Below are 18187 nucleotides of genomic sequence, written 5' to 3' on the forward strand. Positions count from 1 at the left end.
TTCACTCTGATTTTCTAAAAAGTTTTTAAAAATGCTGCCAATAAAAAGAAAGAAAGCTCTCCTTGTGAAAGCATGATGACAAAATTGCCAGTAAATGGAATTTTACTAAAGGACAAGGCAAAGTCAACAATAAACAAGAATGAAAACTTCTCAGATTTTGCCAGGTATTGCAATTGCAAATTGATCAGAAAGACAAAGTACTTACCTGTTATTTACTCTTGTGTTTTCTGTATGCAAAACTAATTTTTAGGCATTTATGTACAAGTAGTATTAACACAATAGGTTTTGTCAGAATGTTACAAACTCTGGGATCATGACTTACAGTCTTTTTCTTCAGATTCTTTATTAATCTGAGCATTGTTTTTCACCTGGATGAGGACCTCTTCAACTGCCTCAAAAGATGTCTCTACTACCTTTTGAAATGTCTTTGCCTGATCCCCAGGCTGTTTTCACTCCAGAGAGGGGCATCTCTGCCAGATCAAGAGAATATCTCAGACACTGTAAGGCATCCCCCATGGCACTCCACCTCCTTATTAAGGAAACTCACTCAAGTACAAGTTATCCTTCTGAGGAATATCAACATGCTATCAATATGAACAGATTAGGCATATCTGACATTGAAGTGTAAATAAGTCACAACAAAGGCCTCTGACTCTGGAAAAAACAAAACTGAACAAAATGCAATTCTCAGCTTATACAAATCCTTTACTCCACAGATTGAAAACTGCCTAAATTCCTAAAGCTGCTTTATCTTTGGATGAGAAGAATTGGTCACCAATCTCAGTCTATCAGCTGCCATCAGAAAGGTTATTTTTCTTGTCAGTGAAGGAGTGGAACATATTACCACTGATTCAAATGACATAGCCACTAAATAGAACACAATAAAATTAGCAATTCTTTCTAGATACCAGTATCTGGATAAGACATAAAAGCCTAATTAAACTTTTCAAGAATCTAATACCAATGAGATAAAGAAAGATAAACCTTTCAATTTAGAAATTCAGCACAAATGCAGTATAAATAGAGAACTGAATTCTTTATTACTAACAAATAGCCTGGACTTACTGACACAGGCTGGACAATGTGAGCTAACTCAAACCTATGCAACTTTGCCAAATGAATCTTCCCATCGAAGTTTTTCTGGTCTTTAGAAACATATTTCTAACAGGAGGAAAGCTCCTAAATCTCATTTATAAAAAGATAAAAGGAATTCTGAAGGAAACAGTAGCAAAGGATATTCACTTTTCCTGGAAGAGATTATGAATATAAGTCTGCCTTAATACAGGCAGAAAGTGTGGTGTTTAATACAGCAGTTCTTGCTTCAGGCATAATATGTGAAGAAATGACCTGCAGTGCAATCAGGAGTGCAGAGCCCTGATGAGACCACCTGATTCAGTTCTCATTTTGGTGGTTAGGAATTATTATGACAAGTAGAAAGAATGGAGATTGGCTTTCTGTGCTTCCAAAGACTAAATGGAAAGTGGTTCCAAACTGCTAATGGAAAAAAAAAAAAACCAAAACAGTGAACATACTTGGCTTAGGATTTAATATAGTCATAACTACTTCTGGGGTAGCGCATCCAGGCTGCACCAAGCTCTGCAGGCAGGTTTGCAGCAGAGAATAGAGATCTGGGTATTGTAATTTTTCTGATGCCATTTGGTTCCAGTTTAAAGGCAAGTAAACTACCTACTTGACCTGTTCTTTATCAAATAAATAAAAGTAAAGATAGAATCCATGTGGATAATGATGAATTTAAATGATGAATTTAAAGACATATTTCAGAGACCTTCACATTACAGAAAAAGTTGTCGCCAATCTTTAGAAAATACTGAGTCCATCAAAAGGATTAAATACAATTTTTAAAATACACATTAATGTTTAAATAATTTTTAAAAAATTGGGGCTTCTATCTCACAAAGTACCTTAACATCACAACATGCTCTTTTTCACTTGTGAGAGAAACAGCATGAACACAGTTTCCCCAAGGCATGGGTATTTTAAGAATAACATTACCTCAGAACACAAGTCCAAAAAAATGCTAAAAAAAATGTAGATTTTCAGACATAAAAGGTTTTACTTACTAAGCCAAAACAGACACAAAAGCATTCTGGAATAGGGGAAAATATCATTGCAAAACAATTCAGTGTTTGCAGTGCATTTAGGAAATAAAATACAAACATTAAAATCCTTTTTTTCATACAAGTTTTTATCATGCAGATCTTAAATAGCAAATGTGATCTTTTGTGTGCATTACTTTTTTCTTCTCCAAAACCTCCCATTTAACTTCCTTACTAAATTTCCTGTCTTTGATTACTTAACTGTTAACCTACTCTTGACACAACAGAGAGAAGCAATGTATCATTGCAAAAGGGTGCCTAAGAACTGCGCCAGATTTATTTTCCTAAAATATCAAGGTTTCGTATGCACATATAACAGCTCAGTTTCAACATAAATTAAAAAAAATAAATAAACTCTGCAAAAGCTTCAAGTAGCAGTCTTTAATTTGTAGCATTTGCTGTACAGTCAGCCAAACAAAGCCAAGTTCATTATTGACTCAGCTGAACTCAACCGAGGTTTGAAAGAAAGGTCATATGTAAAATCTCAGTTGAATTAAATGATACGAGTTTGCCAGGAAGCTATCCTTTCCCAGCAGGATATTTAAAGAGCTGGAAGATTTACTTTCTTTGTAAACAAATTCATAATTCATTGTTAAAACAATGAACTTCAAAATAAATGCTTTCCATGCAATTCTAGAAGTAAAGGCTTATGCCAGAAAAAGCGCTATTACTTGCTTTAGGTAAGTTCTAATCAATTCACTAACACCAAATTTGACATAGGAATATTGCTGGTGTATATATATGGTCTTTAGTCATCATATGTATACAAGGATAATTGAACTTGGAAGTGACAACTAAACACTTTGCCCAGGGCTTTGTCCAGTTCAGTTTTGAATAGCTGTAAGAATGGAAAATCCACAATGTCTCTGGGAAATTTATTCAAGTGTTTTATCACCCTCACACTTAAAAAGTTTTTTCTTATGTTTGATTTTGTACCCTTTGCATCACATATTTTCAGTGAACACCACTGAGAAGTCTGAACCTCTTTTTTTACACTGTCCCTTAGATACGTATATACGATAAGAAACATTTCCCTGAGCCTTCTCTTCCCTAAGCTGAACAGCCCCAATTCTCAGTCTCTCTTCAAATCAGATGTGAGCCATGAGAAAGTTTGTTTCTCTGAAGATATATTTAGGAAAGGGCAGAATACACCAGAGAGTGGAAGCCACACACACACACAACAGTGAGAAGTAAGAAAGGGAACATTGAGTTTAGAGGAGAAGGCAGTGCACGAGGGAGTAGATACTCTCTGCAACCTGTGCCAGAGAAGAAAAGTGAGCAGGAACAGCAAAGATACTACATACTAACTGCAAGGTCAACCAACCACCCTAACCCAAAATGAGAAACAACGCCAATTATCAAGGCAATTATATTACAGCACTTTAAATTTTCATATAATTGAAGGACCTATCCCCCATATTTCTAGATCAGAGATGCACGTACTAGGAGAATGGTATAGAACTACTCTAACACTGATATGCTTTAGCTGATTTGGATATTGAATATTCCCTTTACAGTACAACTAAGTATCTTCTGGTGAACAAATACATTTACAACAGCTATTGTTACATTAGACAGTATATTACTCTCCATTAGGAGAGATTTTTTGGAAAAATTGCAAACTTCATGACAACTTTTTCAAACCCTTTAAATCAGTTAAGCTCGGTCACAGAGGTGAGCAGCTGCAGTGCTATGATCAGCAGGAAAGCACTCTGGGTTTTAGCAGGGTGAATGCAGCAGGTGATGAAATTGGACAGATCCTTGCAGTTCATGATGGAAGAGATACAAGGCAGTCACTGAAAAATATATCTTGCTATAGAGAAAGAAATACTAAGTGAAGAGAGGAATGAAGTGAAGAAACAGTGAGAGAATGGCAAAAGTCCAGCTTCTCACCACCTGCATGATAATAGCCAAAACTGCAGACACCAAGCTAAGAGAACTCTGGGCCATTCCATTCTGGCAGGAGTTTACCATTCTTAAGTGAATGGATCTTGGCAGAGTTGGATCTATAATACTCATTCCTTTCAGAAAACTACCATCCCTAAACAGGATTTCAGACCATAAACTGGCCTCAAACTTTAATTCCTGTGAATAAATTTTAAAAGGAAAACAAAAATAGACAGGAGAGACCACTGAAATAATGTTGTAGTAACTGTAAGCATCCTAATTCTTATGTTCTTTTTAAAAAAAATCTTCTTAGTCTTTGCATTGTTTCTCCTTGCTTTCATTTAGATTGTTTTTCTTGTAATAAATGCAATGAAGTTCCATGTAAATAGCTGAGTAACTCAACGTGGTTGAACTTCAGTAAAGCTGTCCTGTCTCTTCCTCTGGCAGTCAAACAGAGCAGATTCTGATTGAATCTATGGTATAAGTGAAAAAGTATGTGTTTCCAACTAATAAAACCTTACTTAAATGCCTCACAGATGAGACAGACTTAAGTGCAGCAAAAGAAAACAGTATAAAAGGGAAAAAACCCATGAGCCTAAATAGGAACAGTTTGCTAACTCTTGTTTCTCTGTTCCAATAATTATATTGCTATGTTAGTTAACTCACTTGAATAAATTCTGAGGGTAGTGACTGAGTGAATTGCCATCTCTTTATTGTTTTAATGAGAATGAAAGATCTAATTCCACACACAGTGAGCCTGAAATTGCATCAGCTATCTCTGAAACATTATGATGGGCTAATCACAAAAGATAATTATTATTCTTGGAAACAACAGTTGTAGTACAATAAGATTTTTAATAAACCAACAGGTGGAGATAATAAAAGCACAATAGCTGAAGTTAAGTTCTTATTACATGATCTTCAATTCCAATGTTGTATCCTTAGAATGACTTTGCTGCCTGCAATTTCCTTTAGCCTATAAAAGATGATACAAAGAACAAAAGCATAGTACTTACACTGTTCTAATATTTGTCTAGTGAAAAAAAAATACTCAAGTAAAGCTCAGTAACCACTGAATTTCTGGAGATATTTTTGTGTTCTATCTCATTGCATGTTTCATAGCAGACATAGCGATCAGATTGTTTCCATACACTAAGCATTTTTTAATTTGTTTTTGGTTTAGATATTTGGAAATCAGCACTGTTATTAACATTTATAAATGAACCCAGATAATTCCAGGTTTGAATATGACCAGGAACAACATTTGTAAATTATAGCCATTAAAACACGTTTCCTTCCAGACCCCTCACAAAAAGGGCATTGAAGGATATAGAGTATCTCAAAAAGTTTTCCCCAGGCCTTTGAGATCTTTCAGTATATCTTACATGATTTACCTCATGTCCAGCCTTCACTTCTCTGTCAGTTTGCATCTATGATTTGGTCAGAAGATACTCAGTCTGCCTCAGTGATTCAAAAGAAAATGTTTCAAAATATCATTAAATATCAGTATCTTAATGGACTCAGCATTGAGAAAGCATGTACTGTACCAGTAGAAGTTATTTTAGGGCATATAACATAAAAACACTAAACTAGTGAGCTGATTTTAGGTGTCTGATCAAGATATTGGTGGAACAGACCAAAGACGAGATGCTAGCTCCATATTCTGCAACAATAGCCAAAAATTAAAGAAAATAAATAAAAACATTGGTCAAAAACAGAAGGAGTAAAAAAAAGGTTAATTTCAGAGAGTTTAAATCTTAATTACATTACTGGGATCTGGATAAAGAATTCAATCTGAGAATTGTAGATTGCATTTTAAAATGTTTTTTCCTAATATGTTCATTTGATACAGATTTTCTCATAACACAAACTTTTGCTTCATTCTCATCTCTCAAACACCTCCACTTTACCCATAGCACACCAGAAATCAAACTCAGATGTCCTTGCAAAAAAAAACCAAGCAAACTTAAATCTTACTTTATCCCCCTTTTTTTTTTTTTTTTTTTTTTTTTTTTTTTGGTGGGGTAAAAAAAATCAGGTTTCACATCTGTCAGGTATTGCTAGGAAAAAAAAGAATTCATAGTCTTTTTATACATAAATATTCAATTTCATAATGACCATTTGTGAAAACTATATTAAAATGCACATAATTCTGTCTAGATAGGCAACTGTGATTTATCGATGTAATATAACTTCTGTGATACAAAGTTCACTGTATATGTCTATAAACTAAATGCTGATAATTGCAATCTGATAACTTTGAGGAAAAAAATACTGAAAATCTCAGCTTCCCCAACAGTCAGCTGTAACGACAAACTCTAGTATAGAAATGCAGAAACTCAAATAAAGGTGAAAAGAAGTTCCTAAAGCACAGGCTTGTGAGTTTTTTTTGAGCATTTTGAGGCAGGGTAAAACTCTTACCTCGGCAGTTGGGTAAAGGGCTGCTCCACTGCCCGTTGCTTCGACACTGCGCTCGAGAAGCACCCTGAAGTAAATATCCAGTGTTGCAGGTAAAATTTACCACATCATTTAAATTGAACTCACTGCCATTGGTCATTCCATGAGCTGGATTCCCAGGATGTCCACATGTGATTGCTGTTAGAAGAAAAATATGCAGGTTAGCACCTCAGTGAAAGGCACTGATCCATGGAACCACTTGCAGGTTGGAGCTTCCTTGCCATTTTGGTTTTTGATTTTGGGGTTTTTTTTCCCCATCAAGCTTAAACATGTAGTAGAGCCAAAAAAATTTGATGCACTATTTCAGAACATTCTGAAGCATTCCAGTTTCAAAGGTCTTGCATTGCTTTGCTGAAGTAGTGATTCTTTTAATCTCATTTTGTTATGACTATAAATAAATAATTTTGGGGAGTAAATCTTTCCCATTATATATTATGTGTGTTGATTTTGCTAAAACATAACTTATAACATAGGCTTATTATGGTCAAACTCTAGTTTTCCATGTGACAAGATATTAAAATATTACAGAAAAAGATATAAAACCATAGATACTAACTGGAAAATCAGAATGTACATATGCACACATGCACAAACACAGAACTTCCCAACTCTGTACTAGTGATGTTTATCGTACTTGAATAAATAATCTATACACGGGTTTATTTTTTCTTTTGATTTTGTTGTGATGCTACTCACAAGGAACTAAGCATAAATCTTCTTATTTCCTCTTAACTATCAATAAGTTGCAAATGGAAAGACATTTCAGAAAATACCCAAGTATTATCTAAAGTGTGGTCCAACTGATTATCCAGTAGAGAGACGGGGAAAGATCTGTGTGTCACAAATTTTGCAAGATGAAGGAGGCTGACTTGCATGTGAAACTAAGAATGTTAAGTAGTCATGGGTGGAGAACTACAAGTGCTTCTTTAGGTGTCATTATTTAAGATGACACCTGGTACTTTACAAATCTAAAAATCCTTTCAAAGTAAATTAAAAATATAAAAAGATGTGATTTTCTGTAAAAAGCTCACAAAATAAAGACCAATGTGGGGCAAATTTTCAGGGGCACAACTAATGTCTTTGTAATAGCTCTACTACTGTATTGGATCTAGCTGAGATGGATGTCTTACGGTGCTGTACTTTGTATCATTAGCTGGAAAGGTGTTGAGAACACTCGACTGTTTTGCTACTGCCGAGCAGCACTGCACAGCATCACTGATGTTTCCCCAACATTCCACCTTCCCACCCATAGGCTGGGAATGTCTCAACCTCACAAGGGGATATAACCAGGTTAGCTGACCAAAGCTAACTGTTCCATACTGTATGATTGCTCAGATATAAAAGCCAAGAGGGAGGAGGAGGAAGGGGCAGGCAGGGTGGCAGCAGGGAAGGAGGGGAGGTATCATCCATTATTTACATGCATGTTTTGGAGCCACTGTTACACGTGCTGAGGCCCTCTTTCCTAGGATGCATCCAGACATTGCTTGCTCATGGGAAGTAGAAAAGGAAAAATTTATTTTCTTTGCTTGCACATGCAAATATTTCTTTTGTTTTAGTAAGCTGCCATCTTATATTTTTCCCCTGCCTTCCTGAAGAGGGAGTGAGAGTTGTTCAATGGTCACCTGGCATCCAGACAACGTCAACCCACCACAGCCATATTTCTAGCTCAGGCTCCACAATGCTCAGTCAGAAAAATATTTCAGTATAATACATTCCTAGCATTGGTGAACAGTAAGTTTTCACTTTACGTCTCAGAAATAATAGTCTCATTGTTATGGGAATTTCTTAAGTAAATTAATCAAAGGAGGAAAATCTCCTAAAGTTTGGACACTGACATAAACCAAGTCATCTTGCATGGCTTTTTAGTCTGGCAGTGTTCTAAGAAAAAGAAAACCATCTTGCAATGGAAAACAGTAGGCAAACTCTAATAACAGAACCTGATGCCAGTTCTTCTCATAATGGTAACAATAACGTCCATATAAAAAGGAGCAGCCTCCTGCCCCTCCTATGCCCTAACAGCTTTGCCCTTTTCTTTGAGAAGGATTTTATTCACTGCACAGTCAAATGAATGCACTAATAGTAATAATGCTAGTTGGGACTCCTTTAATGAATATAAATCACTTGAAGATATAAACAGGATTTTAAAAATAACTACACTTGGTAGGTATTTTCTGCGACTGTATACATGTAAAAATTTTCATTTTACCCTAATAAAGAAAATACTGAACATTTAGAAATTTGTTATGTATTGAACAGAAAACCTGACCATTTTAGTGATTCTCTGTGCAGACAATATTTATGCCTGAATTACAGACATCTTAAAAAAAGCAACACTGAAATAATTGATATAAATTCTCTATGAAAAATAAAAAGTATGTATAAAAATGAGGTTCTTTAATAAAACTAAAATTAAAGAGAAATAAAATAAACTAAATAATAAAGTAATAAAATAAAAAGTGGATAAAATTGACTTGACTGATTTAATGGCTGATGGTTCAGAAAATGTCAAATAATCTGCCACACAAATTAGGAAGAATTAGAGAAGGAAAGACTCCGCAATTCTAGCACTTAATTCTGAGATTTTCAAAAACAGGTAAATTGAGAAAATAGTAAAGGCTACAAAAAGTTAACATCTCTCATAACAGATGTAGCATAATCCAATGCCATGCCTTGCTTGCATTGATAAGTCAATTTGAGAACTTGAGGCCAATTTGCGAAAGCCGGCAGTCACTATCAGAAATGCAAGATGAACACTAGTCCAGCTTTCTCCTTAAAGGAATTTTTTACTCTTGGTGAAAAAAATAGGAGAAAGGCTCAGCAAGCCCATATATGGCATTACAACTATGCCTGGACAAAGTGAAAGTGATAGATTAAGTTACACGGTTGCAGCCTGCTATTCAAGCCCCCTCAGCACCTATGCCATCCTGTTTCTGAAACAACAGATACCAGGAGTTACTGGAAATATTAACAAGTCCATGCTAGGTTAGAAACTCGATCATAACAACCCTTGTAACTGACAACAGGTCCAATAAACATCTGATCTGAGCCCAAACCCTTTTGAACATCCAATCCACTATTAATATTCAATTACATTTAAAATAGTAGCAACAATTCAGTGAGAAGTTAACTGTACTTACGGACACAAACAGGAGTTTGTCCAGACCACTTGTGGTCCTGCAGGCAAATTCGGACAGATGTACCAACAAGTCGAAAGCCAGGATTACACTGGTAGACTACAGTGTCACGATAACTGAATCCATCCCCACTAATATGGCCATTTACAATTGGGTCTGGTGAGCCACAGTGACCAGCTACAATAAAAGAACAACCCATCAAAAACATGTATTTTTTTTTGCTAAAATAAATTTTGCTTAAATTTTGCTAAAATTTACAAGAAAAAAAACTAACAAAATTTCAACTTTCTTTTCAATAAACAATATGTTTAGAGTCAACTACTGCACTGTGCAGAACAAATTCTCAGGTATAAAACCTTCAGATGATATTTCTTCTACTTCTTTGAAGGAGAAAATGATGAATTAGAGAAATGAGAATTCTATGATGAAATAATAGTATCAGTTTGAGAGTTAAAGACCTCACACTTCTGTGGGGAAAAAGGCAACCTTACTAAGGCACTTCACCATAATAAAAAATAGAAGTAGGGTATTTTGTTGGTACTGAACAAATTTTAAAGCAATATAAAGAAGAACTTGCTGTAATTTTGACATGAATACGAATTTATAAGCATTTTCCAGATAGAAGGCATGAATGTCTGCCAGCACTGTTTCCTCCTTATTTCAGCTGCTGTTAAAACATTACAGAATCCATTATTCCAGGATAATAGCAGTCTTGGCAGTGAGGAAGCCAAGTAATGATTTAATTCATTCTGGATTCTTTATTCTGTTTGAAAACACAATTGCTGAGCAAAAAATCTATTTCTCTTTACTGATTAAAGAGGAGAAAAAAGTTTGTGATTTTTTCTTTTTTGTGGTTTTTTTTTTTTTTTTTTGGTGGTGACACTGATTAATTACTGCAGTAATTTTATCTAAAACATGTGCTAAGTTCTCATTGGGGAGGTGAGGACTGGGACCTAAGGCTCAAATCTGCAGCTACTATTGGTTGTGTGTAGGTTTGATCACTTCTGTTTCATGCAGGCAGTATTCATCAACAGCATCTTTTTGCAACTTTTCTTTGGGATTCCATCTTTCTAATAAAGCCCCTTTATTGTTCTAGACATTATATTTCATTCACACCTAACATCTCCTCTAAAACACCTGAAGGATAAAGCATACACCATTTTATTAGGTTTTTCATACACACAGGATTATTATAAAAATCCTAATTATAGGGTTGCTGATACCTCTAAGAAGACATTGTGGTATTATTCTGCAAATTTGAGGAATAAGTATGAATGCAAGTTTTTCACTGATTATACAGCTACCTTTCCCCTTACAACAGAGAATATGGCAACAGAGGACACTGAAAACATATTTTTACCCTTGAAACATGTCATGGAATAATTTATCTTATTTTTCTGAGTCCAAATTAGTAATATGATCCCTTTTACCCTTCTCTCTCCTCCAGCCTCACTCAGCCTCTCCTTGTCTAAAAGATATTCCAGCCCCTGGCCCCTAAATGGGTTCTTCCCCTGAACTTGCTTCATTTTGCAATATCTCTCTTGTATGGTGGAGGACACAAACACCACACACAATTTTCCACATGAGTGCTGAAGAGGAAATAATAACCATGACCTGGTGACTACACTGGTGCTCATACACTCCAGTATGATATTTTTACTGCAAGGCCACACTTTTAACTCTTAGCCAGCCTCTCCACTCAGTCACCTGGGTGCTTTCTGCAAAGTTTGTTTTTTACCCAGTCAGTTCCAAGAGTACTCACAAATGGCATTATTCAAGGCAAAGGGCAGGATTCTGTATTTGTCTTTCCTGAACTTTATGACCTTCCTGTTGGGCCATGCCTCCAGAATTTAAAGATCCCTCTGTCTAGCAGTCCTAGAATCCACACATCAACTGTTCTCCCATCATTTTTTGTCACTCTCAAACTTGCTGCAGCTGCATCCCAATTTGTTATCAGTGAGGGACAGAGCTGGAGAGTGTGGGCCTTTGTATTCATCCCCAGCATCTACTGGCTCCTAGTCACACTTGGAATCAAGAAACAATACCCCTAGAGTTTGCTGGCTCAATTAGTTTTCCATCCATTTTACAGTCCCCCCATCCAGTCCCTGTCTTCTCAATTTGGACAAGGATACAAGGGCATACTATTTCAAAAGTTTTGCTAAACCACAAAGTGAAAGAAATCTACTGCTGAAATCTACATCTCATGAGACAGTCACTGGAAAAGGCAGTAAGATTATCAAGGTTTGCTTTTGATTCTTCCATCCTGCCCGTTCCCAATCATTTTCTTATTTTCCCTATGCCTAGAAATTAGTTCCTAATATTTTCTCCCCATTTTTTTCCCAGGGAGGGAGGTGAAATAGAAAGGAATACATTTGGATTTTTTTTTTCATTTTCTAGCTCTAAATAGTAAAGAATTGAAAAGCAGTAGCTGCACAGAAGACAAACACAGGACCACAGGGAATTTCAAGAAGAATGATAGATGAAATGTGCCACCTGGCATAAAGAAAAATATTATGCATTTCTCTTAAATGGGGATTTAACAAGTTGCTGAACTTATTATGTGAGTCATTTCATTTACAGATCATTCCACCTACTGTTTTTAATGATTTTTCAGGGAATTTTGACTCATTTAAATTAACTATTCCAAAATATCAAGAACTGGAAGAGCACTGCAATGACACAAAATGTATGTAATTTTCTCATCAACTAAAATTAAAGAAAATTAAGAAGTCCATGAGGGGATTTTTTAAAATAAAATATTCCCTCAAGAATTTAGAAAATTGTTCATATGCATCAGGGTTGGTTCAGCAGTTTTATTCTAAAACACCTGGAAAGCAAGATACAAATAATTCTATTTTATTTTAGTTAAGAATTTAAAATAAAAGTCAATATCATAATATTATACTGCAATTTACTTATGAGTTATCAATTAAAGAATTAGATATTTTTACATAACCATAGTCCACAGCAGCATATTTTCATACTTATAAATCTAAGGCATTATAAATATCATATAATTAAAAGATTGAATGAAGTAAATTATATTTAACTTCAGATTTTAAGTGTGCCCTTGATTTTTTTATGTGTAGTTTTCCACCTGAAAGGTGTAAAAACAGAGGGAAAAATATGTTTTCAGGAAAACACACTGATCTGCAATTAAGTGCTACTGATTTTGCAGTTGGATTAAGGCAAATTAAATGCTTCCAATTTGCCCTGTGCCCTCTATGAACCTGTGGTCAGCCATACACACAAATCATACATAAAAACACATAGGTTTGTGATTTATAGTTGTAAATATTCTTGGAAGGAAAAAGGGGAAAGAGACATTATTAATTGTTGAGGGAGTGAAATTGAAAGAAATCTCGCATACCAATTCATATTTATGCTTGTATAACTAATAATGCTAACAAATGTAATGCTAACAAACTGAAAACTTAGGTCTTAAATTGAGCCTTAGGCTCATTAACTACAGACCCTGATTTTAGCTTTCTATAGAGACAAACCCTTTCCTTAGATACACAAATTAGTGTACTCATTTAACCTGAAATCACAAACTAATTCTACACTTATCAGTGGGTAACATAAAGTGGTATCTATTTTCATCTATAGATGTCTTGAATTATATTCATGCAGGTACAGTGTAGATAAAAAGCATCTCTAACTCATTATAATTCCTTTGAAATGGAAAGACTCATTCAGAGCTCCCTGCATGTTTGCCTTCTGATTTTCATAGGCTTAAGGTAAGTCCTAAAGGCACCTCTGAAATAAATTTGTAGCATTTTGTCCTTGAAATTTAGGAATATTCAATTAGCAGTATTCACATCATCTAGCTTTAAAATGTAAGAATTTACCTTTCCTGAATTGCTCTCTGGAGGAGCCTACATAGCTCCATTGACCTTGGATTGTATTCTTAATTGCATCTAAATTAAGTGTCTGAAGACCATGGTATTAATATACTTTATGAGAAAGCATGTAAGAGAGACAAGAAAGAGCTTAGTAGTAGAAATAAAACTTTCTGCAGCATGCATAGGGTAACTCAAATTTAGACTTTCACACTCAAAACTGTATAATATTTTTAGCACTATAGAGCCTGTCTGATTTTGAAATACGAAGAACTAAGTAGTGATTAACCTGCCAGCTCTAAATGGGGTCTTTTTTGTCTGGTGAGGTAAATCCATGCATTTAACAGTTCTAAGCATAGGGCTTCATTCAACAATGAAATCAATCAAATAGGAACTAAAGTCCATCTAAGTTTCTAGGAGAAGAATAGAATTGGGAAGCATCATAAAGCAAGCAGTGCTTTTACTACAGTAATAGTTCCTGCCTGATGTCCTATGTTCATTCCAAGTGGGAATAGATCTGCAAAAATAATTTAAAATGCAGAATGCAGATAATCAGGTGGGAAAAAAAAGAAAATATTAAGGAGATATTAGTAATATATACCAATTTCAATAGAGATTTGTAAAATCTGATTAGAAAAATCCAGCACCAAATTACTCCTGGAGAAGAAAAGGACAACTTCATATAAATTTAATTCAAGCTGCACATAGACACAATCTTTCCTAAATATGAGATCTAATAAACTTATTAACTGTTTCCCAAAGAGTTAAAAGCTTCACTAAGTATTGTTTCTAAACTGACTTGAAGAATAATGTGGTATATGTGGTATATATATATATGTATATATATATACATATATATATGTATGTATGTATATGTAAGTCATGTACTGAAAATTCTCCATCTCTACACTATTTACATCTGAAGTCATGACTACCATAGACAGCTAATCTTCTGGGATGTTCAATGTAAAGTTATTTCTCAATAGTCAGAATAGAAGAAAAAAACCCTCTTTCCCAGCGTGTCATGAGCGATTTATAATACAAACAGAATCCATTGAGACTTGTGTATTGTTTAGTTTGCATATGTTGGCAGCCAAATTACCCTGCATATAGCCTTTAAAAAAAGAAAAGTATAGTACATAAGAACTAAATACTGTTATTATTGATCAGATAATGAAGTGGTATTTCAGGTTATTCAAAATGAATACATGCAGGTGTCAGGCAATACCCTGGCAATGAGTGGTGTAACACAGTGGAAGAGCCTACAGGTATAATAGTTCTTTTTTTTTGCAATAGACTTTGCATGTTTAGAGCAGAAGAAAGGGCTGTGGAAAACACTCTTACACATACAAATTTTGGGCTGCTGGGTCTTCACAGTTGCAGTTCCAATATATTTAAATGTCATTCAGCCTCAGTCCAGGGATAACCTGACACCAGTAGATGGCTGAAGTGTTTTTAGCTCTAAAGCTTCTGTACACTTCCGCTGTGGAACTGATGAAATTACACATGAAAAAGTAATGCTGAATCATAGCATTCCCCTAATCAGTGCCTCAGTGAAAATTTTTTCCTAGGTAAAAAAAGTATTTTATTACTGCTCTAAATATCAACAGAAGTATTTGGTGTACTCTGCTTATGCCTATATCCTATGCCTATGCTATCCTATACTTATTTCCTGCATCAAAATGACATCTTTCTTAATGCAGCATATTTCAAATTGAACAATCAGGTGAGAAAATATATCAAGCCAGATTGATGTTCTTCATTTTCATAAAATTTGCCAGAAACAGCTGCATCTTGCTGGGAAGTCACTAATAATGAAGTGACATTTAGAAGTTAGGTTAGTTCTGTGAGACAATGGTCACTACTTCTGACCACTCCATGTCTTGAGACAACATACTACAAAACTGTATTCAAAAAAGTTGAACTACAAATATTCCTGTTGCAAAATTAAGGAGTCAGTCAGGAATACCTAATGAAAGGTTATAAAAATCTTAATTCTGATCTGAATTACATTAGTCTGTGCTTTTTTTTTTTCTGAAAATATCCTGCGTTTATTTTTCTTTCTGCCACAGTCCAGTATCTGTGAGAAATTGAGATGTTAATGGTTAATGGCTCAAACATGGCTCAGATCCTTGTAGGACTTTGCCCACTATGGCAAGCTGTATAAACAAGCCACTGCTCATGTGCCATCCCCAAACCTCCCCCCATCACCAAATAAGCCTCAGCAAATTTCTGGAAATCTGGACATAACGTTAAGCCAACTGATGGGAGCTTGAGATAAGATAAAGGTGTTTATATTGCCCAATTATTTCAGGTCTAAGTAAACAAGCCTGCGGAGAAGAATGTATCCACAAGGAAAGCCAACTCAGCAGCTGTGCTAAAAATCAGCCCTGAGTCCAGCACTGGGAGGCCATAGCCCACAGACTAATTTCTGAGGCCTTCCACCAGGGAACCGCACATGATCCACAGTGTTGCAACAAATCCACTGCAAAACTCCCTCACGACCCAGGAGAGGCGCTTGGACATTCCCATGTATACCTGAATATAAAGATAAGCATGGAACGCTATGTGTTCTGCTAAAATGACATAGTGAGGCAGCAGAGAAAAAAGATGCTTTTTATGTGAGGTTGAGCTCTGAAGAGGAAAGCAGAATTCCTCCTTTCCTCAGAGTAACCGAGTACATTCAACTGTAAGGCAAGAAGAAAATCTGCAAAATGAGGGCAGACAAAGAAAATAACAAATTCCAGAAATAAATAACCTGTTCACAACCAAGAATAAAACCACTGCTGAGCCTCAAATGTTACTCAAAAAGAGAACCTTTTCCTTATGTCTGTATTAGGTGTGTGAAACTATATGAATGGATCTGAAGAGAGCAAGAGTTGGGGTGAGAATGAATGTCCAAACTATATAAAATTCAGGGTTTGCAAGAGTCTTGGTTTTGCTTTACTTTTTACTGCCTCTTGTCTGCTTCCCATTACTAAATGGTCAATATGCTGAATTCTTAATTGTAGTTGGAATGCACCAGGAATAGCCCTAATAGAAGATTATCTTGAAGCTTAGTTTCATCACACACCCTGCTCCACAAAGAAAAGCGCTGTGAACATGGGCGATTATTTGAGTCACTTAAAAATCATACTGGTTTGAAAAGCATTACAACAACATATAAGGTAATTTACGTCTAATTAAAACATATATGTTCATAGAATAGCACAAAATCTTATTCAGGACATAATATATCCATATTTAAGGTACCTTTATTTTTCATTGATTCAAAAACATTGCTTGACAAGAGCTGAAATCCAGTTCTTGATACTTTTAAGACAAAATAAAACAAAACAAGGAACAAAAATTTGGGGGTTTTACCTAGGCATTGGGTTTCACTACCACTCCAGAGACCATTTGCCAAGCACTCTCTCACATGAGAACCAACTAACGTGTATCCTGTGTTACAAGTGAATATTGCAGTAGCTCCATACACTGTTAAGGTTCCAATCTTATTTCCATTTGGTGGAGATGGAAGACCACCACAGGAGATAACTAGGAAAAAAAAAAAGAAACAGAATATACTGAAATATGAAAATGCTTTTCATAATTTTTCATCATCTCGTGTTTTTTTAAAAAGTAAATGGAATAGGAATAAATACAGGACTTGTATTCCATAGAAAGGGCCTAAAATTATGCTTGATATGGCAACATATGTTCTAAAACTAAAAATCCCTTGGGATACTTGCATATTTCTAGTTCTGAAACAAGGGAATTACATGAATTCCTGAGAAGGTTGCGGTTATATTCCATATGTACATATCCATGGCTACTCCTCAAATACACTTTCCCTGGCTGTTTAAAATGTTCTGTCAGTGTAAAGTGTTATAAATCTTTTTAACATTTAGTACTCTGAATCGTTATGAACCGTCTTTTTTCTTATTTCCTACTACTATTCATAAGCATATAGCATATATGATTGTCTGCTTGCTAAAACAATAAATCATCTTGTTTTGCCAAAGACTGGATTTGACCAATTATCAGAGAAACTTTCTGTAGCATCAACTGCAACCCACAGCTATTGCACATGGCATGAAAAATTGTCTTTCAAGAATGTATCAAACTCTAATTTAATTAAAACCATTCTGTCATTTCTTTTGTTTCTAGAAGAGTATACAAAAAACATTGTAATTTAAGATGCAGACCATTGTCCTCAAGAGCTTCAACTGTATTTATACATTAGTATGAATCATATGTTTACTTTCAATAGCATCTTGATCACAACTAAACTTCCTACTTAAAATCCCAAGGTCCCACTCCTACATATTTTCAAATGTTTGCTGTAGAGAACAACATTGAATTGGTTAGAATTTGTATAAAATCAAGTACCAGCAACCATGCAGTTAACCAACTCAGTCATAATCAGAAAATATCATAGTTTCTTATGTATATAATGTACCTATAGCTGAGTAAGACTCATTTTGACTGCGATCATGTCGCATTAATGTAATTTGGGGATTAGCCTAACATTATAATTCCTAACTTTAATATTGAATATTAATTATATTTATGTTAAAAACAATAAATCTAACTCTTTTCGAAGAGAAAGTAAACTGTAGACTTCAGAAAAATACTCTGCAGTGTGTTTCTGGATCTTAATGATCCATGTCCAATGGATATATTACTGAATATCTCTTGGGGCATGAAGTTTGCTATAATTAAATCCTAATCAGTCCTCTAGTAGAGGGTAAAACAATGTACCTTTCTT

The 18187-nt window shown here is 35.1% G+C and overlaps 1 protein-coding gene across 2 annotated transcripts in view; it reads right to left on the reverse strand.

Annotated features, from left to right (window-relative positions):
* CSMD1 (CUB and Sushi multiple domains 1) overlaps positions 1 to 18187 on the reverse strand; it is a 1052613-nt gene that overhangs the window by 42531 nt on the left and 991895 nt on the right. For both annotated transcript variants that reach the window (XM_058020501.1, XM_058020500.1), the window contains exons 52-54: positions 16801 to 16974; positions 9599 to 9772; positions 6426 to 6599 (exon numbers count right to left, since the gene is read on the reverse strand). In XM_058020501.1, coding sequence (XP_057876484.1) covers positions 6426 to 6599; positions 9599 to 9772; positions 16801 to 16974 — 522 coding nt within the window. The remainder of the gene's footprint in view (positions 1 to 6425; positions 6600 to 9598; positions 9773 to 16800; positions 16975 to 18187) is intronic.

The sequence above is a fragment of the Melospiza georgiana genome, chromosome 3 (genome assembly GCF_028018845.1).
Source record: "Melospiza georgiana isolate bMelGeo1 chromosome 3, bMelGeo1.pri, whole genome shotgun sequence".
NCBI classification, from domain to species: Eukaryota; Metazoa; Chordata; class Aves; order Passeriformes; family Passerellidae; genus Melospiza; species Melospiza georgiana.